The sequence below is a fragment of the Pelodiscus sinensis genome, chromosome 18 (assembly GCF_049634645.1).
Source record: "Pelodiscus sinensis isolate JC-2024 chromosome 18, ASM4963464v1, whole genome shotgun sequence".
Lineage (NCBI taxonomy): Eukaryota > Metazoa > Chordata > Testudines > Trionychidae > Pelodiscus > Pelodiscus sinensis.
In genome coordinates, this window is record NC_134728.1 from 12,785,360 (window position 1) to 12,810,241 (window position 24,882).

A 24,882-nucleotide genomic window follows, 5' to 3' on the forward strand; every position below is an offset into this window, starting at 1 on the left:
TAGTAACATGTTCCTAATAGGAAAAAGGCCCAATTTTCAAATTTGGGCGCATAAAACCCTAATCCTGCATTAGGATATGCTAGCATGGGCCTCCATGACCATGAAGATTCCTATACATGGAAAAAAAAATCCTTAAAACATAAGTGTTAGGTGCCAAAGTGTTAGCTTGAGCACCCAGAAGCACAAACACATTCCCTGAGTTAGTCCAGTTTTCAAAGCTGGATTACTTTTATAATGCCGGAAATATTGGCCTCCTCTTATTTTTGGAGGGGTTTTTGGAAAGGAAGGTACTAGCACCAAATCTCATGGCAATGCAGAAGATAAGGTGGGAGGATCAGTCTCATCCTATGAGCCACATGCTAAAGAGAACACTAGAACTGGAAAGGACCTCAAGAATTCATCGAGTCCAGTCCCCTGCCCTCACGGCAGGACCAAACACTGTTCTAGATCATCCCTGACAGGTGTCTGTCTAACCTGCTCTTAAATATTTCCAGTGATAGGGATTCCACAACCCCCTAGGCAATTTATTCCAGTGTTTAGCCACCCTGACAGGCAGGAAGTTTTTTCTGATGTCCAACTTAAACCACCCTACATGCCTACTTAAACATGCTGAGTTTGCTATATTTTCTCCCTAGTAAAAAGAAAACTGAAACCCAGGTGTATCTTCTGGCTGACATGTGAGTTCATTTGATCTCTATCTTTTTCCAAATTTTTTTTAAACTGTATCCAACACTGTTATTTTGACTATACTTTGATTTTCCACAGGGCAACACTTAATGGAGCTCAGCAAGCATAGCAAAGTATGTCACTGAGGGCAATGGCAAGAAGAAATAGGGATTAGGCCACCAATAACCTTCCCGTTCACATTCTGGCCAATTGTAGGGCAGTATTTTGTATGAAAATTAGTAGCCTTCCTCACTTCAGGTGGATGCACTACAGTTGGTGCAACATAGTTGCAAAACGTTTGGTTAATGTGTTGCAATCTCTTGCTCTAATTGCTTGCTCTAATGGGCTTTCGTGGGCACAGCCCACTTCTTCAGATGACTGGAGTTATGAGTTTAGGATGGGCAGACCCAAAATAAGTAAGATAGGAGAGGGGGAGAGGAGAGGGAAAAAAGGAAAGGGGGCTGGGAGCTAGAGGGAATCAGTAGGTATCTGAATAGTGATAGAAATGTAGCCGTGTTAGTCTGGTGTAGCTGAAACAAAATACAGGACTATGTAGCACTTTAAAGACTAACAAGATGGTTTATTAGATGATGAGCTTTCGTGGGCCAGACCCACTTCCTCAGATCAAATAGATCAGATCAACTATTTGATCTGAGGAAGTGGGTCTGGCCCACGAAAGCTCATCATCTAATAAACCATCTTGTTAGTCTTTAAAGTGCTACGTAGTCCTGTTTTTTGTTTTAGGTATCTGAAGACTGGGTAGTTAAAATGAAGCAGATAAGAATCAAAGTCAATTGATAGTATCCTTCCTGACTTAGGAGTCTACATAAAGAGCTTTTTGCACCTTCAACAGCTGTTAAGTTGGTAGTGTCCCCAACCAACTTACATCAGGATTGAGTCCATTAGCATCTGAATTGAATTTGGCGATGAACTCTAATTCCAATGCTTCTCTATGGATCTGCCTAGTAGAACTGGTTTGTGACAAGACAGCTACTTGAAGATCTTTTAAACAGTGATTCGGAAGATTGAAGAGTTCCCCAATAGATTTCTGTATGTTTCCTTTATGTATATCTGATTTGTGTCCATTGATTCTCTCTCGCAGAGACTGTCCAGTTTGTCCAATATATCAATTGACTTTGATTCTTATCTGCTTCATTTTAACTACACAATCTTCAGATTCTTACTGATTCCCTCTAGCTCCCTGTCTCCCACCCTCCTTCCCTTTTCCCACCTCCCCCTCCCTTTCCCCTCTCCTATTAATTTTGGGTCTGCACATCCTAAATTCATAACTCTGGTCATCTGAAGAAGTGGGCTGTGCCCACAAAAGCTCATGATACCATCTACATGTTTTGTTAGTCTATAAAGTGCTACCAGACTATTTGTCTTTTTTTTCCTGTAACAGACTAACTCGGCTACCCCCTGAAGCTTCTGATCATAACAGTTATACTGGGACAGACCAAAGGCCCACCTAGCCCAGTATCTTGTCTTCTGACAGTGGCCAGTGCCAGGTGTCTCAAAGGGAATGAACAGAACAAGTAATCATCATTCATTACAAGCTTCTGGCAAACAGAGGCTAGGGACACTGTCCCTGCCCATCCTGGGTACTTCATGAATGTAGCTAGTTCTTTTTTTAACCCTGTCATAGTCTTGGTCTTCACAACATCCTCTGACAAGGAGTTCCACAGGTTGACTGTGCATTTTGTGAAGGAATACTTCCTTTTATTTATTTTAAACCTGCTGCCTATTAATTTAATTTGATGTAGTTTTGTAATAGCAAAATCTGTGAGTTCATCTGAATCAGAAAGCCTGCTAAAATACCAGTGGGCCCACTGGACAATCAAGAGCACTCAAACCATTGCAGAGAAACTAAATGAATTCTTTGCATCAGTCTCCTCCCTAGTTCTTATGTTATGAGAAGGAATAAATAGCACTTTATTATCTATTTTCTCCACACCAGTCATGATTTTATAAGCCCACTTTAGTGTTTTCTTTTCCTAGAAGAAAAGTCCTAGTCTTTATTAAGCTCTCCTCATACAGAAGCCATTCCATATCCCTAATAATTTTTGTTGCCCTTTTCTGAACCTTTTCCAATGCCAAGAAATCTTTTTTGAAATGGGGCAACCCCATCTGCATGCACGTCACAGAACAGGACTCACCGCTGTGATGCCTTCTGCTGATAGCTCCAGGGAATTCGTTTTTTCATCAGCGGGCACTGCCTTCTGGCTGGTGTCTCTTCCATTCTCACTCCATACTCCTACTCCAGACCCATGGCACTCCCTGACCACAGTGTCCTCTTCAGGACACTGCTCTCTGGCAGTGCCCACTCCAATGTTCTCTCACCTCCCTTCTGGGGGTTTGTTTGCAGTCCTGTGTTTCTTCTGCCACTGTGGCCTCCAAGCCTAGCTCAGGGGCATGCCAGTCTGTATGGGCCATGCCCACAGCTCAGGAGAATATCAACAGTTCTCCATTTCACCTGCCACTGTGGTCAACCTGCCCCTTACCTCAGGGGCAAACCACACCCTGTACTGGCCACACCTTGGTGGCAAAGTGTTGTGCAAAGGAAGAAAGAGGGCCCCAGGCCCACCCACTACTTTGGGTCCCAACCTAGGGAGCCTTTTCCTGCCCTTCTTCATTCTCTCTTCACTGCCTCCTGTTTCACATGACCCTTTAGCACCTTCTTGGCCCTTGCAGCAAGGCCAGCAGCCTGGAAGGTATCCGGCTGGAGCCTCCCTCTCTAACCTCTCCCACCCGAGACTGCCCAGCACTGCTCTCCTAAAGGTGTTTCTCTGGGAACCAGGTCCTGCACCTTCCCTGGTCAGGGCCTAACTACCTCTCTCTGCTGGGCAGCTCTTTATATACAGGACTGCCCTAGCAAACTAACCCCTGATTGGCTCCTCTAAGCCCTTTCCTGAGTAGCTGAGGCTGTGCACAGGCTCCCTCCAGCCTGCTTTAACTCTTCCCTGCCCATGTGAGGCAGTTGCCTCACCACAATACAGTTTTCAAGATGTGGGCATACCATGGACTTAAATAGAGGCAATATGATATTTTCTGTCTTCTTATCTATCCCTTTCTTAATGATTCCTAACATTCTGTTTGTTGTGTTTTTTGTTTTTGATTGCCACTGCACGTTGGGTGGATATTTCTCTGAAATTATCCACCCAACGTGCAGTGGCAATCAAAAACAAAAAATGACAGGCTATTCAGAGAAATATCCACAAAGACTCCAAAATCTCTTTTTTTGAGTAGTAGCAGCTAAATTAGACCTGCCATTTTATATGTATTGTTGTGTTTATGTTTTCTAATGTGCATTACTTTGCATTTAACAACATTACATTTCATCTCCTATTTTGTTCTAGTCACCTAGTTTTGAGAGATTATTTTGCACTCTGCTTGGGACTTAACTGTTTTGAGTAGTCTTGTATGATACGCAAACGTTGCCACCTCGCTTCTTATCCATTTTTCCAGATCATCTATGAATATGTTGAATAGGACTGGTCCCAGACCAGACCATTAGGTGACACCACCATTTACCTCTCTCCGTTCTGAAAGCTGACCATTTATACCCACCCTTTATTTTTTATCTTTTAACCAGTTACCAATCCATAAGAGAACCTTCTGTCTCATCACATGGCAACTTACTTTGGTGAAGGACCCTGTCATTTGCTACAGAAGCTGAATTAAATGATAGTTTACAGACTATAAGTCAGTAATTCTGCAATTTCACATATAATTTCCTTCTGAACTCTTGGGTGAATACCATCTAGTCCTGGTGATTTATTACTGTTTAATTTCCTAATTTGTTCCAAAACACCCTCTAATGACACCTAAGTCTGGGACAATTCTTCAAATTTGTCACTTAAATAGAATGACTCAGATTTGGGAATCTCCCTCACATCCTCAGCTGGGAAGACCAGTGCAAAGAATTCATTTAGTTTCTCCATGATGGCTTGAGTGCTCTCAATTGTCCAATGCTCCTTTGGTTGTTTAGCAGGCTTCCTGTTTCTGATGTACCTACACATTTTGCCATTACAAAATTACATGTTGGATGAAAGGCTTCATAAGTGTTTAAGGGATTCATATTAAAGGCTGCAGAAAATTAGATAAATATTTGATGTTATATTTTTCCTGCTCTTAATTTTCAGGCTTAAAGAAAGCATTTGGAAAGTACAAAACAGGTAAGAATGAAATAACATAGAGGAATCAATTTTGCTGTATTCTTCACTGGGTTTATTCTGCTATTGCTGCCTGGATGACACGTAGGTGTAACTCAGATTGGAAGTAAATGGATTTGCTCCCGGAATCTATAGTACAATTAACTGGTATATTTTGTACTTAGTAATTTGACACTGGGAACACTGGTTCTAGATATGCAGCACTGTCATAGCATGTCTAAGAAAACATTGGAGGCAGATTTTTTTTAAATGGTTTAACATGAAATTTGTTTGCTTTAGTTTAGTCCCCATTCTTACAACATGTCAGTATTATTTATAAATATAATGAGGGGAGATGGGGTTCAAACTCCCTTGGCTTTGATCCAATTCTGCTCCTATTAAAGTTAGTGGGAATTCTACCATTGACTTTAATTGGACCAGAGCTAGGCAAACCATGAACTCATTTGAAAATCCCACACGTAAATTATACATAAATCACAGGTATTTATTTCCACTTTGTATTCTGTTCCCTTTGGGTTTAGTTATAGGCAATTACAAAGGGATCACAAATTGCATAATATTGGAATCTCAGAATATGTCTAATTCTCTTTATCACTGAAGGGTAAAGGGATCAATATGTAAGTTGTCTGGCATTAGCAACTTTCTAGTGTTCTCAACAGGCTGGCAACCAATGAACAGCATGGTGAAAATCAAACCACCTTGGACGCAACAGAGATTACAATGGTGGATGAAACCATGGGGCAGGCTCAGCAGGAGAAATCAGGTGATGACATGTAGCTCCTTGCAGCATTACGACATAGTTTATCAGCAAGTGCTTGAGTATTTTTGTTCTAGGGGTTGATTTCAGGTCTTTGGTGTATAGCAGTGGGACTCCTGTCCAAGGGACGACCATACTTGCAGACCTTGTCCTCCCTAAAACACAAAGGCTGTAGTGAGCAAGAACAATTTGGCCAACTCTACACTCGACCCAGCAGTTCAGCTTAAGTTACACAACTCCATCTACGTAAAATATGTAGCTGGAGTTTGCTTACCTTAAGCTGAACTTGGTGGCATCCCCACAGTGGAAGGCTTATGGAAGCAGATGCTCCCATTGGCTTCCCTTACTCCTGGCAAGAGGAGGAGCATCAGATGACAGCAGGGACACCCTCTGAATTTGATTTAGTAAGTCTTAACTAGACTCATTAAATCAAACTCTGGAAGATTGATCACAGCAGTGGTGATCTTCCACAGAGTGATATATATCATATTTAGTTTTTCCACGTCTAGAATTCTGTGTTGTTCTTTAGTCCCAACCTGACTTTGCTCTAGCAGGAACTATGAGATCAAGGAATTCACAGCTGTTTTCTTAAAGCTGAACACAAAAGAGTCACCAAAGCCAGAGGAAGGAACAGCTCTCAATGTGGGTATGTCTACACTGCAGAGTTTTTTTTGGAAAAACACCAGTTTTTCAGAAAAAACTTCACCTACGTCCACACTGCAATCGCGTTCTTTCGAAAAAAATCAAAAGAACAGAGGGGTTTTTGCGACACTAGTAAACCTCTTTCTATGAGGAATAAGCCTTTTTCCGAAAGAGCTCTTTCGGAAAAAGGTGTATGTGGATGGGGAAGAGGGAGTTCTTTCAAAAGAAGAGGAAAGAGAAAAAAGCACAGGTGCCCTGGTGGCCATTCCATCCATAGCAATCACAGATTAAATGCGAGATAGCGTCCATTCAGTGTGGATGCTATCTTTCAGAAGAATTTTTTTCAGAAGATCTCTTCCAGAAAAGCTTCTTCCTCAAGAAGCTTGCAGTCTAGACATAGCCTGTGTGAGCTACTGTTGACCTCTTCAATCCCATAGTTCCCCACCACAATACTAATGCCCCTGTACTCTTCCTTCCTTTTTCTTATGTGAAGGATGAAGATATAGCCAATAAGTCATCTGGCAAGGCAGTAATAATAATAAGAAAACCCCCTCTATTTCTCTGTGTCCAAAGTCATCTCCAAAGGTTATTTTAAACCACTAACCAAGCACTTTTCTTTTCTTAGTGGAAAAGCCTAATAAATGGAGGCTGGTGATCGACAAGTTGGCTTCTCTTCTCCTGCAGCTTTTGGAAATGGTTCATAAAACTCAGGTCTTAACATGGAGAGTCCTAGAGCTGCACATCCTTAAAATCGTCTCCACTTGGGTCATCTGGATCACACTCCAGGAGGTCGGTGAATAGGATGAAGAACATTAAAATATCAATTTTATGCAAACTCCATTCCTGGTGATACAAGAGACTCAGATCTCCAAATCAACAGCCCTGGCCAGGATTTATTATTTGTTATTTGTATTGTCCGCCAGTAGCTGTACTCCTCTAAGCACACAGACATGTATAAAACTTAGTAGGGGTTTGTTCCCACTTCAAATGAGGTCTCCACACTGCATGGCATTCAAACTGAGCAGCGTCCTGGCATTTGGCTTTATTGTTAACTCAAGCAATCCAACACAAACCTCAATCTAAACAATCTCTGCAAGGCGGCTGTTTTTAGAATTTTCTATCCAACATTCTTCTCCCACTCCCTAGTTTCCTCTGCTTTTTGAAAGGCCCTCAATTCTTTTATATATTTTGGATGGATCTGACTGAATCCACCTGCTGACACTTCTCTGCTATGATTCCAGTGCACCTTCAGAAAGGGTTTGTTTATAGGTAGAGCCCTAGAGTCTGCCAACCTGTTACAAGGCTTCACTATACCTTTAATTTAGCAGCCTGCACACCGTCTCCCAGATTTCCTGGGGCCTGCTGGCTGCATGCCCCCCCTTCAAGAAGATGCAGCATCAATTCAAATCTGAAGATGAACAGCTCCGCTAATGGCTATGGTGGAAGATGCCAAACCAGAGCTTCACTTCTTCCTTGCTCCTTTAGTGAAGTTGTGTAGTCCTTGAATTCAGAAGAGCACAGTGACTGCTATTGTGCCTGATGTGAGACACCATCTGATTGTTTTGGAAAGTTTAGGATTGATGTGACCTAAATGTCACTAAACCCTGGTCTACACTATACCTTTTGAAAACTCCCCTTATTTCGAAACAAGCGGAGCGTCCACACTACCAACCCCATTATTTCAAAATAATAACTCCTGCTCTCCACGAGGAATAACATTTGTTTCAAAATAGTTGTTTTGAAATAGCCATAGTGTGGATTCTCCACTGCTACTTTGATATAACGACTACCCATAGTCATTCAAAGAAATTACTCCTTAGTGCTTCCTGGGGCTCTAAGTCGAAGGAGCACGTCCACATTAAGGACTAATTAAGACTAATTACATTAGTTAAACCTCCTTGCAGGAGGAATAATGGTAGTTCAAATTAGGAGCTTTAATTTGAACTACCTAGTCCATGCCGCGTGTAGTTGCAGGCAGGGAGTTCGAATTACGGGGCATTTAAAAATGGCGGCGACCGGGAACATGCAAATAAAGCCCGGGATATTTAAATCCCGGGCTTCATTTGCAAGTTTGAATGCCTACATTAGCCACCCTAGTTCGAACTAGGATGGTGGTGTAGACATACCCTAAGTTATTCAGAAATAATTTCCTAATGTAGACATGCCCGCCCCTAGTTCCTTGCAAAGTAAAAGCTCACTTTAAATATTAGTAAGAGAGAAATGTAAATAAAATCGCAGTTACTAGAAAAGCTCATCCTTTCTGCCCAGCAGCATTAGCTGCCCTCACAAACCATCAGGGCATATTTTTCCCCTTCAAATAGTGTTTTGCTTTATCTAATAGTTCAGCTATTAGTCTGTATTATGTTGTTGCAAATTCCACAAGCTGAATTCCTGAACACAGATACACACCAGCCAAGGGGATAAGTTACAGTGAAATGACTCCGATTTTTTTTTCAATTACTTTAGGTATCGTTGATGAATTACCTTTTCTTTGTCCTTTGGGTGTTTGCACTGCCCTATCCCAAGCTCCGGCCTTATGCATCAAAGATCTGCACAGTGTGGTCTTGTGTGATGGTTATCTGTAAAATGATGTACCAGCTGAAATTTGTCAGGCCACGTGACTACTCCTCGGACTGTAAGCAGGTGAGCATTCTAGAGCACTGAGGTCCTGATTTTGTAAACACCTGGGATAGATCTAGTACAGCATTCTGGAGTGAACAGAAGAAAACCTCCCAGCCTGGGTGGATAGACACAGGCCAGAGAGGTCTACTCTGGCACTCTAAAGATAGTTGCATAGATGGTGATTTGATATTGTCTCAGACGGGGTTCAGGCTCTAAAACCCAACGTGGGGATTGGGATATTTTGTGTATCACACTAAGCAAGTATCTATGAAGAGCCAGCAAATAGTGTTCCTCTTCAAGTTCAAGAATATTTTTGAATAATATGCACCTTTTATGCCTCATCGAGACAAGATTTAACATAGTCCTGGGAATGAAATTCTCTCAGCCAAAGCTTTCCTGAGGCGCTTTTGTAGGTTGCAGTTGATACACACCAGTGCAATGTGAAAGGAAGTGGAACACTTTGAAACGATAATTTTCATGTCGGCAAAATTTGTGGTTAATTTTTTGTGCTGGTAAAAGAATTAGGGCCTCACATATTACAACAGGATGAATAGCTACTTGATTTGTACTTGAGCTTCAAATTGTTGGAAAATTGAGGCAAAAAGAAGCTAATTGGCAAAAGGCAAAAAGCAGCTAACACAGCATGACCCAAGATTCATGAGTCCTGACTGAGGGAATGTCTACATGTAGGGCTGCCAATGGAGGTGAGTGGGTGAAGGGCCCAGTTGCCCCAGGGTCTGGCATTTTAAAAGGGCCGGTGCTCTGGGCTGCCACTACTGTTGTGGCATTTACCTCTAGCCCCGCCCCTTCCAGAGGTCTGGAATTGAGCCCCCCCTTTCCCTCCCTACACTGCCGAGGGCTCTGCAAAGTCTTTTGCCAGCCCTGTCTACATGAATACTTCAAGCGTGTCAAGCTGGATGTAAATCTACTGTACTCCAAAATGCTTTGCCCAGACAGTGCATGTGGAACCTGCACAATAAATAAAACTTTTTTCCGCAGTAATTCAACGTGCACTAGGGAACTTAATTTCCTTTGCTCAGTCACTTATCTCTCATGTTACTCCTTGGGCACAAAGAAATGAATGTCAGTAGGCTTATAAAATTAAAAAACTTTGTATATAGTAGCTATGCCTACAGGAATGATGCCAAGCAAGAAATAAGTCAAGGACTCTTAGGTGAAATTTCTGGCTTAGAAAATTATCAGTGCTTGCCACAAAAGCTAAATTAGAAGGCCACATTTCCATGTATGTGTGTATTGCATTCTGGACATATATTGGTAGAAATAAAAAAAAAACTTTAATAGGGCCCAGTGCTTCCCTCTAGTATTCAAGGAATTAGTTTCTGAGTGTGTATTTCAGACAAATATATTTCTTTCCATAGGGGCTGTACCAGAACAGAACCTACTATCATGACAACAGCCTGGACGAGCTGTTGAAGAAATCAGTGTTGTATGTTGCTCCCGTTGATCCTGCTGATTGGTGTGGAGGGTTACAGAAGTGCCATGACAATGTTTTACCTTGCCTGAAGGTAGGACTCCTATGGTGTTGTCTTCTGACTACTACTACTAAATGGAGTAACTGGGGGGCTACGTCTACACTGGCCCCTCTTCCGGAAGGGGCATGTAAATTTCAGCAGTCGTCGTAGGGAAATCCGCGGGGGATTTAAATATCCCCCGCGGCATTTAAATAAAAATGTCCGCCGCTTTTTTCCGGCTTTTAAAAAAGCCGGAAAAGAGCGTCTAGACTGGCCCCGATCCTCCGGAAAAAGTGCCCTTTTCCGGAGGCTCTTATTCTTACTTTGAAGTAAGAATAAGAGCCTCCGGAAAAGGGCACTTTTTCCGGAGGATCGGGGCCAGTCTAGACGCTCTTTTCCGGCTTTTTTAAAAGCCGGAAAAAAGCGGCGGACATTTTTATTTAAATGCCGCGGGGGATATTTAAATCCCCCGCGGATTTCCCTACGACGACTGCTGAAATTTACATGCCCCTTCCGGAAGAGGGGCCAGTGTAGACGTAGCCGGGTAGTTAGCAGCTTCACTCCGGAGAAACTCTCTGTGTATGTGTCAGACTTTGATATGCGCAAGCAGAAAGAGAAGTTTGAAATAGGAAGTGGGCTCAACATGGGGATTTGAATTTTTTTTAAATAAATCCTGTTTAGAGTTTATTGAGAAGATGTAATATAGAAAGGGTGCATCTACACGGCACCATTATTTCAAAATAACAATGCAAGCGTCTACACAGCAATTTCAAAATCTGTAAAGTCATTCTATGGCTTGATCCAAAATCTGTAAACCTCATTCTACGAGGAATAACGCCTATTCTGAAATAGCTATTTTGAAATAAGGCGTGTGTAGATGCTCCACTGCTGCTATTTTGAAATAGCCCCTCACCAGAGCCATTCTAAGTTATACTTTCCCAGTGTTTCCTAGGGCTCTAAATCAAGATAGCACATCTACATTAGTGAAGCCTACCTCGGACTAATTTTGAGGCTTCCCTGCAATGTAGATGTGCTATTTTGAAATAAGCTATTCTGGAATAGCTTATTTCGAAATAAGCGTGCAGTGTAGACATACATACTCAAAGTGACAAGGTAAAGGGAAGGGAGAGATCTACCCAAGAAAATTAGGTTTTCTCAGCTATTCTGTACTTAGTTTTCTTCTCATTCTGCTTCAGCAACTGACAACACCAGTAAACGTTCTCCACACCTTCCCAAGTTATTATTGTTTGTCTCAAGGAACATCTTATCCCTTAAAATTGCCAATTGCCCGAATCCAGTAAACTATTCCAGTAATCATAGAGTCCTAGAACTGGGAGAGACTTCAAGGGGTCAATAAGTCCATTCCGCTGCACTCCCGGGAGAGAAGTCTATAGGGAGACTCTTCCCCAGTCACCATGTTGTAATGTTCCAGGAGAGAAAAGCAGCATTTATTGTTAATTTTCCATGCTACTCATTATTCCCACGAGACATTTTTATAGTGCTGTAAAGGTACCTTGTACTTTATAGATCGTAGCAAAAGTAAAGCCCCTGGCATCCAGTGTCAGAGTCTAGTTGTGGTAAGCTTCATTTGTCTTGCTGTTCGTCTTTCTCAGTGCAGGTCGCTCAGAGACTGCATTTGGGATGCCAATAACATCTGGTGACATTTCATTCTGTCCTTGCAGAACCATCTCACCATCTTGGCCTTAATGGTGATAGAAGTGACTGTGCATCACCACCAGCTCTTCTACCGTACTCAAAACCAGCTGACGCCACCAGTTACAGGGACCATTTTTGATACCATCACCCGAGAGCACCTGGATGATGGGTTACTCAGCTGCATCAAGTACTTTGTGAACTACAGTTTCTACAAGTTTGGCTTAGAGGTGAGCAAATCTCAGTGGAGAACAATCCTCTTGGGACTTGGTCCCAGCAACAGCTCAGTAAGGCCATAAGAAGCCCATAGGAGAACACATAAGCAGAGAATTTAAATTCCTTTCTGGTATAAACAAGCACAACTCCATTGACTCCCCTTATACAACGTTTTCCTATGCAGATATGGGCAGCAATTGTCAGTGAGATCAAATTTGCACAGAGGCAGAGCTCTTAAGGATTGATTCAACTCCCTGATTGGAGATGGCTGCAGTTTGAAGCATCCCCTGCCCAGCTCACCAGACCAGCCAGCAGATTACAGTATCAGGGATTCATTCTGGAGTGGGCAGCTTTAAAATCCAGGCTGCCTGAAACTACTCTAGCTTGGTCTTCTTGGGCTTGCCATGCTCCCTTTCGAGGTGACAGCTGCTGGCTCCTGTGCCCTGATGGAGTGCAGTACTGCCTCTCCCAATGGATAAGGAGGGGGAAGTTCAGCAGAAAACTTTTACTTATGCTACAAACAATTGTACATGTCAACAGTCCCCCCCCCCCTTTTTTTTTGGTCTTCTGGTGATGGTTTTCACTGTATCATGAGGTGAATGCCTTGTTTTTTGGGTACGTCCCATTCCCCAGCCTTTTGAAAATCTGTAGTCAGAGTCATTCTCTTCACTACATGAGCTTCTCCCAATATTTCCCTTCATGACATTGCTTTAGGGGAAGTTACTCTTGTGGAAGAAAAGGCAGAATTTGCCTCTTTGTATCTTATTCCCTAATGATCAACATTCCTTTGTTTTATCTGTCAACTTTGACTTTGGCCTTGCCTACACGGGAAAGTTTTACCAATACAGTTAAACCCTAAGGTATAACTCTCATGTGGACACTCTTGTTCTGGCATGAGTATTTTTTATTCAGATTAGGTTAAACTCCATCTCAAGCACTGTGAGGTAAACGGAACAAAAAAAAGCACCTGTTATCCCAGAGTAAGAGTGCCCACATGGAAAAATGATAGGTTTATATTCACATCTTAGCTGATACCAGTCCGACTTTTCCACACCGTGCAGTGGTGACCTTTGAAAAACGAAACAGTCAAGAGGGCTTTCTGAGTGACTGTAGAAGTTAACTGCCGAAGCCGCCGCCTGACTCATTTCATTTCCATTCTTTCAGATGTGTCTCATCGCGGCCGTGAATGTCATTAAGCAGCGTATGGACTTCTACGCCCTTCTCCATGGCTGCTGGCTGATCTACCTGCTGCACCGCCACCGAAGGAAAACAGTGGCTGAGGTCTGGCCAAGATACTGCTGTTTTCTTGCCAGTATTATGACCTTTCAGTATTTGCTGTGCATTGGCCTCCCTCCTGCTTTCTGCAAAGGTAAATGCAGCACAGTGCAATGTGAGAGTAGGGTGTGAGTGAACACATAGAAGAGCCTCCAGCAATAAGGGTATGTCTACACTACCCCCCTAGTTCGAACTAGGGGGGCTAATGTAGTCATACGGAGTTGCAAATGAAGCCCGGGATTTGAATTTCCCGGGCTTCATTTGCATGCGGCGCCATTTTTAAATGCCAGCTAGTTCGGACTCCGTGCCGTGCGGCTACATGCGGCATGGACTAGCTAGTTCGGATTAGGCTTCCACAAGGCGTACAGCTAGTTCAGATAGGAAGCCTAATCCGAACTAGCTAGTCCATGCCACGTGTAGCCGTGCTGCACGGAGTCCGAACTAGCCGGCATTTAAAAATGGCGCCGGCCGGCAACTCTTTCAGCCTGCTAGGGACATATCTGTTGGGTTCTTGGCATCAATGGACCTTTACTCTGCAGCTCTTTTTATGTGAGCCTGCTGTGTCCTGACTGGCTGTTCCTTGCAGCCTCGCTCCCACTGACAGCGTCCCATGCTTCCTCTCTAGCCTTCTTTTAACTCTTTACATGTCAGTGTGGGAAGGACGCCCTCACACAGACCCCTGTTGAATTCTTCAAAGGCTTGATCCAACTCTCACTGGAGAACTCATAGTATCAATACTTTTGGTTTCAGCATTGATGAGAATGGTAGTGATAGCGGTAGTAAGGAAGTTAAAGACTAGTCGACTAGTTGACTGTCCGATAAGCATTTGCTTATGGGATAGTAATGTCAACTAGTCGACTAGTCAATTCCCTGTGCCTTGCTGCCTCTATGAAATAGAGGCAGCAAAGGAGGGGGCGGGAGGAGTACTTCAAAGTGGCAGTGATGCACAGCGGTGCTGCCACTTTGAAACCCCAAGGCTGCATCTGCACAGCTGATCTTGGGATCAGCTGTGTGGCGGGCTGCCCCTTTAAAACGCTGCCTCCGCATGGTTCAAAGGGGCAGCTGTCATTGAGCCCAGGCTCAGCTGGGGACTCCTCAGCTGACCCCGGGCGCCCCATGGCAGTTCCCCAGGACCCGAGATCAGCTGGGGAATCCTCAGCTGATCCTGAGTTCCAGGGAAGTGCTGCGTGGAACCCGGGGTCAGCGGGGGACTCCCCAGCTGAGCCCAGGTTCCCCTGCCTCCCCTCTGAATTGCATGGAGGCGGCAGTCTCAAAGGGGCAGCCGCCACATAGCTAATTAGCTGTGTGGTGGCTGCCCCTTTGAGACTGCTGTCTCCGTGCAATTCAAAGGGGCAGGGGAGCCCATAGCATGGAGCCTGGTGTCAGCGGGGGTCTGTGAGTCCTTCACTGACCCCTGCCTCCAAGGCTTTGAAATGCACAAGAGCCCCCGCTGGGGACTCTCGTTCATTTCAAAGCAGGTACCTGCCTGCAGCCCGGAGTCAGCAGGACTTCCCGCTGGCCCCAAACTGTACGTGGAGTTCATCATTCCTCCTTTGAAGTGTACAAGAGCCCCTGCTGGAGAGCCCCCCCAGCAGGGGCTCTTGTACATTTCAAAGGAGGAATGCGGAAGTGCCTGTCGACTAGTTGATGGAAATTCCATCGACTACTCAACTAGTCAATTAACCACATTTTAACATCCTTAAGTGGTAGTGCCAAATCTGTACTATCCAGAGGCCGTGCTCTTCTCCAAGCATGTGCCATTTTCCTTGAGAAATGCCGACACGCCTGAACATGAACAATTCTAGGCTGTAAGCTCAGAAATTATTTTAAATCGTTTTGTGTGACAAAAAGAACCCCTTTGCCAACAGATTATCCATGGAGAACCTCTCGCTGGACACTCCATTCCAATCTGATTAAGTGGCTCTATCTGCCTGATTTTGCCAAGAGACCTGATGCCAGTTTCCTCCTGTGTAAGTATCAATCATCTAATGCAGCATTCTACTGCCTGAAATTCCTACAGCTAACTACTAATCATTGTCACCATCCTATCACACAACATCAGAATAGGTTTGTCTGAAGCTGCTAAGAAGCTGTTTTTGCTGTGGCTTCTCTTCTTCCAGATGACTTCCTGCTTCTGCTTTTTGCCTCCCTGCAATGGCAGGTTTTCGAAGATGAGAACAAGGCTTGTGTGCGCAGAGAGGCAGGAGATAATGTGGAGATCAGCAGCGAATTAGACCCAGCAGATCTCAGCCAGTACTGCCCTGTGCCAAACTTTATCCACTGCAGGTAGGACCCAGCAAGATTTGCGTTGCCCAAGTAGAACAGGTGGAAACATGGAATCTGAGTTTTGAAGGTGTTTGGGTGTAAACTTTTATTCAGACCTTTAAGAGAAGTAGAGGGTGCAGTTTGAGTGCAAACTTGGCTTCAGATCCAGAGTCCCCATCAAATCCAAAGTTTGTGGGTGTTTGTAGGCAGGGCTCATCTTTAGTTACAAACCTTTTAATAAGTAATCAGTTTCAAAGCCCAGGACCAGTAGATCAATCAGTGTGACTTGCCGTGCCACACAGGAGAGGGAATTTCATCCACTTACCCTTCTTAAGACCAGTAACTTGTGTTTGACTAAATCATAGCTTCAAGATGGGCATCCATTCTTTCTCTGAAGACATCAAGGGTGCATCTACACAGCAGGGCTTAACTCGAAATAAGCTATGCAAATTGAACTATGTCAATTGCGTAGCTTGTTTCAAAACTGGGAGCGTCTACACGGCCCTTTTTTCCCGAAATAGAGCTCTCTTCCTCCGACTTTGCTTACTCCTCGTACAATGAGGGTTACAGGAGTCGGAGTAAGAAGTCCTCCAGCTTGACAGAATTTTGACATTATTTTGAAATAATGGTCTGCTGTGTAGACATGGACTGTTATTTCGAAATAACACTAGTTATTTCGAAATAATGCTACTGTGTAGACATGTCCCGAGAGATGGGGAATCCACCACTTCTTTAGGTAGTCTGTTCCAGCAGTTCCTCACCCTTAAAAATCATAACCTGACTTAATATATTCAAATAAAAAAGTAATTTGATTATAAAGAGGCATAATATCAGAAAATGCACTGCTAAATAAAGATCAAAATAGGTTTATGATTAACTTCATCATCTTATCAGCAAAAGTGCTATAATAGGTCTATGCCAGGGATGGGGAACCCTGGATCCAGCCCCTGAGGCTCAGGGTTCTCCTCCACAGCGCCCCCATCATCTTCCCATGGGGCAGGAGCACAGAAAATCTACTAGGCTGAGGCAAGGGGAATGTGGGGAATGTCTTTCTCCTTCTCAGTTGGGGGCCACCTCAGTGATGAAGTCAGGGTTTTGTTTTTGGTGGGGTTTTTTTTTTTTGCTTTTCACGTGTGGTCAGTGGCTCCCCAAAAATGGTTCCCCACCCCTGGTCTATGCAAAGTTCATACCGTATGGAAAATTTTTGCAAGTAGCATCTTTTCTCTTCTTTGTTTGAGCCAGCAACATATTTATGAATCACCTGGTGGAACTTCTACCTAGGAAACACAAAGTTCGCTAATCTAGTCTGGACTGAGCTGGTGTGTAATGTTTAGACACAATGTTGTGCTGCCATAAATCAAGGGGCACTGTTGAATTCAATATTTAAGTGCATGGCCACCAGCTGGCTGACATAAAGAGTCACCCTGATACTTCATTTTTCCTCCCACAGGTCCTATCTGGATATGGCTAAAGTGGTTGTATTCAGCTATCACTTCTGGTTTGTGCTCTGCCTGATTTTTATCACTGGGACAACTCGAATCAACATCTTCTGTCTGGGCTATCTGATGGCCTGTTTCTACTTTATGCTCTTTGGAAGCAGCCTCCTTCTAAAGCCGGTCAAGAATATTCTCAGATTGTGGGACTATTTGATCGCGTACACTGCCTTAGTTATAGTGATGAAGAATCTTCTGGCTGTACGTATTGTCTTGCACAAAATTAGGGAAATGTCCATCCTCTGATTATTTGTATATTACAGTAGGACTTAGAGTCACCCACTGAGATCTGGGACCCTGTAGGCTAGGAATTTTACATATGCATGGTGAAAAATGTCCCTGCTCCAAGAGCTTAGAGTCTAAGGCCTTGATCATACGGTGACTTCCTCATGGGCAGAGCCTTGAAGTCAATGAAGTTCTTGACAGACAGAAGGTGGGAGAAAGGGAAGTATTCGTATCTCCACTTTTTAGATGAGGGGACAGAGGGACACAAAGTTCATGTGACATTCCCAAGATCATATAGATAGCATGTGGCAGAGGGGGAACATCACCCAGAACTCATGAATCCTGGTTCAGTGCTTGAACCTCAAGACCACTGATCCTCTCCACTTCTGCAGCCAAGTAATAGTCAGCTGGCAGTGGCATTGGAAGGTTTCTGCTGTGTGGGAGAAAGCAGGATTTGGAGAGCATGGGAAAGGGGGCCCACACTTTCTGTATCTGCAGATCTGTGTGTGGGGTTGGTTTCAGGAGCTGTTGTGTGCAGAGGATGGTGAGTTTCAGAGTGTGACAGAGGCATGACCAGAACCTCTGCAATGACGTGGCTTCATTGGCTAAAGCTTTCTCTGCATGCAAGAAGGGGTCACTTTGCCACTGCAAAGGCTAATGAATCCTGAAGTCACATAGTGACTTTGGTACCGCCCTATGACCTCTGGGGCAGGATTTTGTCATTCTTTTGTGGAACTCCCTTGTCACAACCCACTTACTTTTCTCTGGGACAGCGACTGGAGAATTTATTTATTTATTTTTCCAGTTCAGTCAATGTAGTGGTAAGTGTTACACAAAAAAACTATGCACATTTCAAAAAAAAAAAAAAAAAAAAAAAAATCTGACCCTGTATCTGGGTAACTCTTTCCCCCCGAGGGTGGTGGAGCATTCACAGCTGTGATCTGTGCTAGATCTCTTCTGTGGAAGAAAGGAAAATGTCTTTCCCCAGGGTATTCATGCAGCACCATTAATGAGAACTAAGTTCACTGAAAAAGGTAAAACAAGAGCTTTCCACAATCACTTCCAGCTCATGAAGGTCATATCAGTCCATCCATTAGAGATATGTGGTGCATGGCGCGGTGCCAGCCCTCCTAGCACCAAACAGAGAGCAAAGCATTTCTCTGCAGTCATAGGCCATTCCTCCACGCTGCCTGTCCTCTTTGTTCCATTGGCAGCAAAAGGTTGGGATACACGAGAAGCCTCTTTCCTAGCTGACTCAGGAACAGCGGCTAGAAAGGTTAATCAGAGTGATCCATCATACTGATTTGGATAAAACCAGCAAGTGCAATTAAACTAGAGCTTAGATGAATTAATACAAAGGAACAGAATGCAGCTGATCCTTTTAACTGTCTCCTTTTTTATTGTAGATTGGAGCGTGTGCTTATCTTGATAAGTTACTGAGAAACCATTGTTGGCTAATACAGACCTTTGGCATGTTCTGTACTATCCCGGGCTATGACTTGGGTAAGTAGCAAATAATGAACAGGTACCATGTGACAGAGATTTCAGGAAAACATTTTCTTACTGAGGGATAAGCAAAAGTCTAATCCACTTTTTCTACAAAGCCAATAAAACGCTGTATCTCTAGCAGTGCTAGTAGAGATCTGCTTTATTGAAGCAGAGGTTGCAAATGTGTCTGGTACGATATGCAACAATTCTGCCTGGAAACATACCAATAACCCAGCTAGTCTGGGAAGCAGGGCTAAATGCTCCAGAGACATGTAGAAAGCCACCATAATGCACCCTAGTCATTCCCATGTGTTATTCCATGTATGTGAGAGAGACGGTGACCACAAAAAGAGCCCAGGAGCCTCTGATCCATAGCCCATTGAAGCCTGTGAGTTTTTTCATTGACTTCGCTGCGGCTTGGATCAGACCCATAAAGAATGAAAACAGAAGCTGAACTTGCAGTCCTGGCTTGCTGCCTTCCTAGTCATGGTCGCACTGGGTCATGTTGTCCATAGCAGAACCTGAGGGTTCTTTATGGGCTGCGAATTGCTGGTTGTTAAGCGTGTGGGTCTGTCAGTTTTCCTGTTCTGTTGCAGCATGAGGGCTGGACAAGGCCTGTCTTGGCGGAACAGCCCGCAGTGAAACATTTGTACAGTGGGTGTGATGCTTTCTCCTGTCTAGCTCTTCCTGAAGATGAGAAATGCGAGCTGCCTGAAAACGAAGCAGGGATTGTTTGGGATGCAATAAGCTTCATTTTCTTGCTAGTCCAGCGAAGAGTCTTTACGAGCTATTACTTCCTCTACGTTGTTGCAGATCTGAAGGCTGCCAAAACTTTAGCTTCCAGGTACAGGCACAGAATATAACAAATTTAAACCAATAGTCCTAGTGATGCAGAGAGAAGTTGGAGGCCCCCCTCATGGGCTTAGGAAAAATGGCACCTTTGGCAAACTTGTGTTTTGGCGCCCCTGACTCCTGTGGGCATATCATCATCCATTTCCCCTGGTACCCATGGGCTCCCCAACCTCTGCACCCCCATCCTGTGCTCTTTACCACTGGCCCCCTTTGCATTATGACCCCTTTGTCCCCAACCTCTGCACAATGCCCCATTCATCCCAACTCCTGCACTTTCCTCCTACCTGTGCCCTGAACTCCAGCTCTGTGCTTCCAGCATGTCTTGTCACACTGCCCCCCGCCCAGTACTCTCCACCCACTTTGCAAAGCAACACCCATGCCCAATTGCCCCTCGCCCTCTGGCTATGGTGACCTGGGCATGGGCCCAGTTTGCCCAGCCCTACGGCTGGCCCTGCCCCCCTCTTCTGCATAAAGAAATCTGGTCTCTGAGATTTGCATTTCTGGGGAGAGTGGCAGGGAGCCTCCCATGAGCTGTGTTCAAAACAAGGGATCCATGTTTTGATCATGGATTGTTCATGGAAGCATAGACGAGGGGTTGGAAGAGACCTCAGGAGGACCAACGTCAACTAAATCATTCCAGCCCAGGCTTTGTCAAACCTCACTTTAAAAACCTCAAAGGATGGAGAGTCCACTACCTCTCTAGGCCAGCGGTTCCCAACCGCTGCTTTGCAGACCGGCGGTGAGCTGCGAACCACTGGCTGCCAGGCTGTTGTGGCTCTGGGGGCCAAGGCTCAGGTACACCGCCCAGCGCCTCTCCTCCTGCCACGGCTGTTGGGAGAGGCGGGGTCGCCTCCCAGCTGCGGAAGAGTGGTTCGCTGCGCAACAGGAGGGCGGAACGGAGCCCAGCCAGGCAGCCTTAGAGCTGCTGTGATCCAGGCAGCAGCACTGAGATGGCGGCTGGGAGGCAGTGCAGGGCTAGGTGAGGGGGGGTGGGACAGGCGCTGGGCGCTTGGCTAGTACTGGGGGGGCTCTAAGACATGGGGGGTTGGCATTGGAGGATTCTGGGGGGGAAGCTAATACTGGGGGCTCTGGGGAGCTCTAAGTCGTGAGGCCGCTAAGAGATGGGGGCTGACACTGGGAGCACTGGGGGCAACTGGGGAGGGGAACTGGCACTGGGGGGATTTGGGGGTGGGGCTAGTAGTGATGGGCATATGGGGCAGGGCTAGCACTGTGGGGCACTGTAGATGGTGCTAATATTGGGGTCTGGGGGCTGGCACAGGGAGGTGCTGGGTGCAGTAGGGCTCTGAAAATAGGAAGCTGGTAATGGTGGGTCTGGTGGTGGTGGTCTCTAAGGGTGAGGGACTGGCACTGAGGAATTTGGGATGGGGGGCTGGCTCTGGGGACTGGGACTTTTTATACCACAGACTGGCTAACCCATTCACAAACTTGGCAGACTGGTAACATTTTATTTGTTCATTTGAATATTCATTATTTGCATAATGAATATGCAAATGTGCAAATAAAATGTTACCAGTCTGCCAAGTTTTTGAAAGGGTTTGCTGGTCTGTGGTATAAAAAAAATTGGGAATCACTACTCTAGGCAACCCATTCCAGTGCTTCGCCACCTTCCTAGTAAAATAGTTTTTTCCTAATAGCCAACCTAGACCTCAGCCACTGTAACTTGAGACCACTGCTCCTTGTTCTGTCATCAGTCACTACTGAGAATAGCCTGGCTCCATCCTCTTTGGAGCTCCCCTTCACAGAGTTGAAGGCTGCTATTAAATCTTCCCGTCATTCTTCTCTTCAGAAGATTAAATAAACCCAATTCCCTCAGTGTCCCCCCATAATCCATGTGCCTCATCCCACTCATCATTTTTGTTGCCCTTCAGACTCAATGCAATACGGCCACACCCTTTCAATAGTGGGAGGCCCAAAACTGGATGCAGTACTCCAGATGTGGCCTCACCAGTGCCAAATAAAGGGGAATAATCACTTCCTTCGATCTGCTGGCAGCGCTCCTACTAATGCAGCTCAATATACCATTAGTCTTCTTGGTAACAAGGGCACACAGTTGACTCATTACCTATTGACTGGTAATGTGCCCAGTGCTGTAAAAATAATGACACCTGCCTCTAGAAGTTTACAACCTGCCTCAGACTTGTGTGGTACCGTGGGTAATGATGCAAGATGGGGCAGAAATCTTGCAAAGGTCATTGGTGGATGGTTTCATGGAAGGAATGTGTCTTAAGGATAGGTGCTAGAGGCTCCATTGCCACGACCATGCCTTAGCAAACTGATCAGTGAGGCCAGAAATGAGGCGGCTGGGCCTATGGTGAGCCTGGCTTTAGATCCTAGCTGTCATGACCACTTAATTCACACAATGGCCCAGGTGGGGAACTGAGACCCTTTTGTTTTGGAAGTCAGAACATTCTGCTATTGCTCTGAGGATTTCTGTGGAAATCCTGAAGGGCTTGACAAGCAGATTCCCTTTCATTCAGGAGCTGTGTTTGTGCAGTGTGGCAGAGAGAGAAAATATGGCATGTGCCATAAAAAAGTCACCTAGAATAACTAATGTGCAACTCTGAATGGTGGGGTTATAATTCCATTGGACAGTCCCTAGGACACTGGACCATGAAAGAGAAACTTTGTGGCATGGAGAAGATTCCCTTTATCTACATTCCTTCCCACTCCAAGCTCTCTCGCTCATGTTCCCTTACCCATTATCTATATCTGCTTGTATGTTTCTGCATTTATAATGCATCCTTACTATCATATTTTTTCTCTATCAAGCCCTCTTTCTAGCCAAACTGCTCTGGAGTAATTTTCCCTGAATCACCCATGTCACTGCCTGAGTGACTCTTCCTTGAAATTTTCTGAAACTGATATTTTTATTGGTGGAATCAGAGAGGTCTGATGTCAGTCTCCTTTTTGACCAGGATCCACCAGTCAGAGCCTGGAGAATGGTGTAATTGCTGTCAATCACTTTAAATCACCAATGAGAACTGAGTCAGAAGTGTCACTCTAGTGATTGCCCAGAGATGGAGAATAATCTAGCTAGCTCTACATACGTAATGTGTTCTGCCCTTTGTGGTATGAAGTTGCATGCTGCACAGTGAAGTGTCTAACAAATGATCTGGTTTGTTTCACACATGCAGAGGAGCTGAACTGTTTGAAGCAAAGCTGAAAAAAGCTGTGGCGCTCAGATTGGAGGAAGAGAAAAAATCATTACAAGCCATGAGAAGACAGTATGTTTACAGTTCATTTAAAATCACTTGCTACTAATACACCATGCATCTAACTCAGGGTTGGGCAATAATTTTTGACAGGGGAGGGCCACTCCAAGATTTTGGAACTGGTCGAGGGCCGCACTCTTCCATGATATTAATGGAGATGCAGGCTCTGGAATGGATGTTGGATTCAGAAGGGAGCTTGAGATAAGGGACTGGGGTTCAGGAGGGAGACTGGAGTCTGGGAGGGAGTTGGGATAAAGCAGGCGGTTGTGACCTAGGGCAGGGGACTGCAGTGCAGGGGTTTGGGATGTGACATAGGGTAGGAGGGGATTGTGATCTGGGGCAGGAGTTTGGTGTGCCAGATCTGGAAGGGGGTATGAGCGTAAGAGGGGGACAGAAGGTTTGGGTATGTTGAGTGTGTGTGTGGGGGGGCAGAGAGTTGGGGCAGGAAAGGGCTGGGGTGCCAGAAGCAGTCTGTGACCACGAGACTTACTTGTCAGCTACCAAACTAGCCTGCCTGCCTGTAGAGCTTAAACTGTTTCCCAGCCAGCCTGCCTGCTTGCCTAGCCATGTGCTTCATGAATAAAGGTACGTCTAGACTACATGCCTCTGTCGCCAAAGGCATGTAGATTAGGCTACCAGGCATAGGAAAATGAAGCGGCAATTTAAATAATCGCCGCTTCATTTAAATTTACATGGCTGCCGCGCTGAGCCGACAAACAGCTGATCAGCTGTTTGTCGGCTCAGCACGGTAGTCTGGATGCGCGGGGGTCGACATCAAAAGCATTTGTCGACCATCCAGGTATGCCTCCTGGGATGAGGTTTACCTGGGTGGTCGACAAATGCCTTTGATGTCGCCACCCGCGTGTCCAGACTTCCGCGCTGAGCCGACAAACAGCTGATCAGCTGTTTGTCGGCTCAGCGCGGCAGCCATGTAAATTTAAATGAAGCGGAGATTATTTAAATCGCCACTTCATTTTCCTATGCCTGGTAGCCTAATGTACATGCCTCTGGCGACAGAGGCATGTAGTCTAGACGTACCCTAACTGAGCCCAGGAGAAGGGGGTGTGGTTCTTCTAACTAACAAGCCGCTTGCATTGGCTGGTTTCTGCCAGAACCTGGCCAATGGGAGTGTGCTGGGGTGAGGTGGCTCCTAAAACTCCCCCCCCCAGTTTCAAAACAGAAACGGAGCCCTGCAGCTGCTTTTCTGCATGGGGAGGAGGGGGTGGGGGCAAGCAGAGGAGCTTGCCTGGGGCTCCCCATTGCCTCTGCAGGCTGGATCCAGGGGCTTGGCAGGCTGGATCTGGCCTGTGGGCTGTATTTTGCCCAGGCCTGATCTAACTAGTGAATTTACAGATGTGTAATCTTTTTACTTCTCTCTCTTGTTCTCACCCTTTCTCCTAATCGTCTTAGTGACTCATAACTCAGATCCTTTCCTGCCATGACAAGGAAAAGTTAGAGAAAATGACACAAACAACAACAGTGGCAATCTAATGAAAATAATTACTGAAAAGCCATACTAGAGATTCATATGGAGGGTCTCAAATTATGGATTCATTGCCCAACCTACAGTATTAAGTCCATGCCCTTATTCCTCTGTAGAACTTTATGTTCCTGAGATAGTCTTAGGAGAGTTTTGGTCTCTAGACTGCAAGACCTGAAAACTGTTGACTGCTCCATGGTTGATACTATGGAAGAATTGTACACAGGACAGCTACTACAAGACCCTTGCACTGGACGATAATCAGCTGTTCTATCCCATGGAATTTTAGCCTTTTAATTGTTTGAGAACAAATTGCTAATAGAATCAATAATGGTATCCAATCAGAATGATTGTCTACGTTTGGGCATTAT

At 45.0% G+C, this 24,882-nt stretch overlaps 1 protein-coding gene across 1 annotated transcript in view; it reads left to right on the forward strand.

Moving 5' to 3' along the window:
* The window catches only part of LOC102443503 (piezo-type mechanosensitive ion channel component 2-like), a 94,021-nt gene that overhangs the window by 31,462 nt on the left and 37,677 nt on the right, over positions 1 to 24,882 (forward strand). Inside the window, exons 14-26 of the mRNA XM_075901549.1 lie at positions 3,358 to 3,377; positions 4,809 to 4,841; positions 6,863 to 7,026; positions 8,704 to 8,886; positions 10,263 to 10,385; positions 12,014 to 12,214; positions 13,365 to 13,569; positions 15,344 to 15,445; positions 15,596 to 15,761; positions 17,191 to 17,434; positions 18,865 to 18,961; positions 19,628 to 19,790; positions 22,954 to 23,043. Coding sequence (XP_075757664.1) covers positions 3,358 to 3,377; positions 4,809 to 4,841; positions 6,863 to 7,026; positions 8,704 to 8,886; positions 10,263 to 10,385; positions 12,014 to 12,214; positions 13,365 to 13,569; positions 15,344 to 15,445; positions 15,596 to 15,761; positions 17,191 to 17,434; positions 18,865 to 18,961; positions 19,628 to 19,790; positions 22,954 to 23,043 — 1,791 coding nt within the window. The remainder of the gene's footprint in view (positions 1 to 3,357; positions 3,378 to 4,808; positions 4,842 to 6,862; positions 7,027 to 8,703; positions 8,887 to 10,262; positions 10,386 to 12,013; positions 12,215 to 13,364; positions 13,570 to 15,343; positions 15,446 to 15,595; positions 15,762 to 17,190; positions 17,435 to 18,864; positions 18,962 to 19,627; positions 19,791 to 22,953; positions 23,044 to 24,882) is intronic.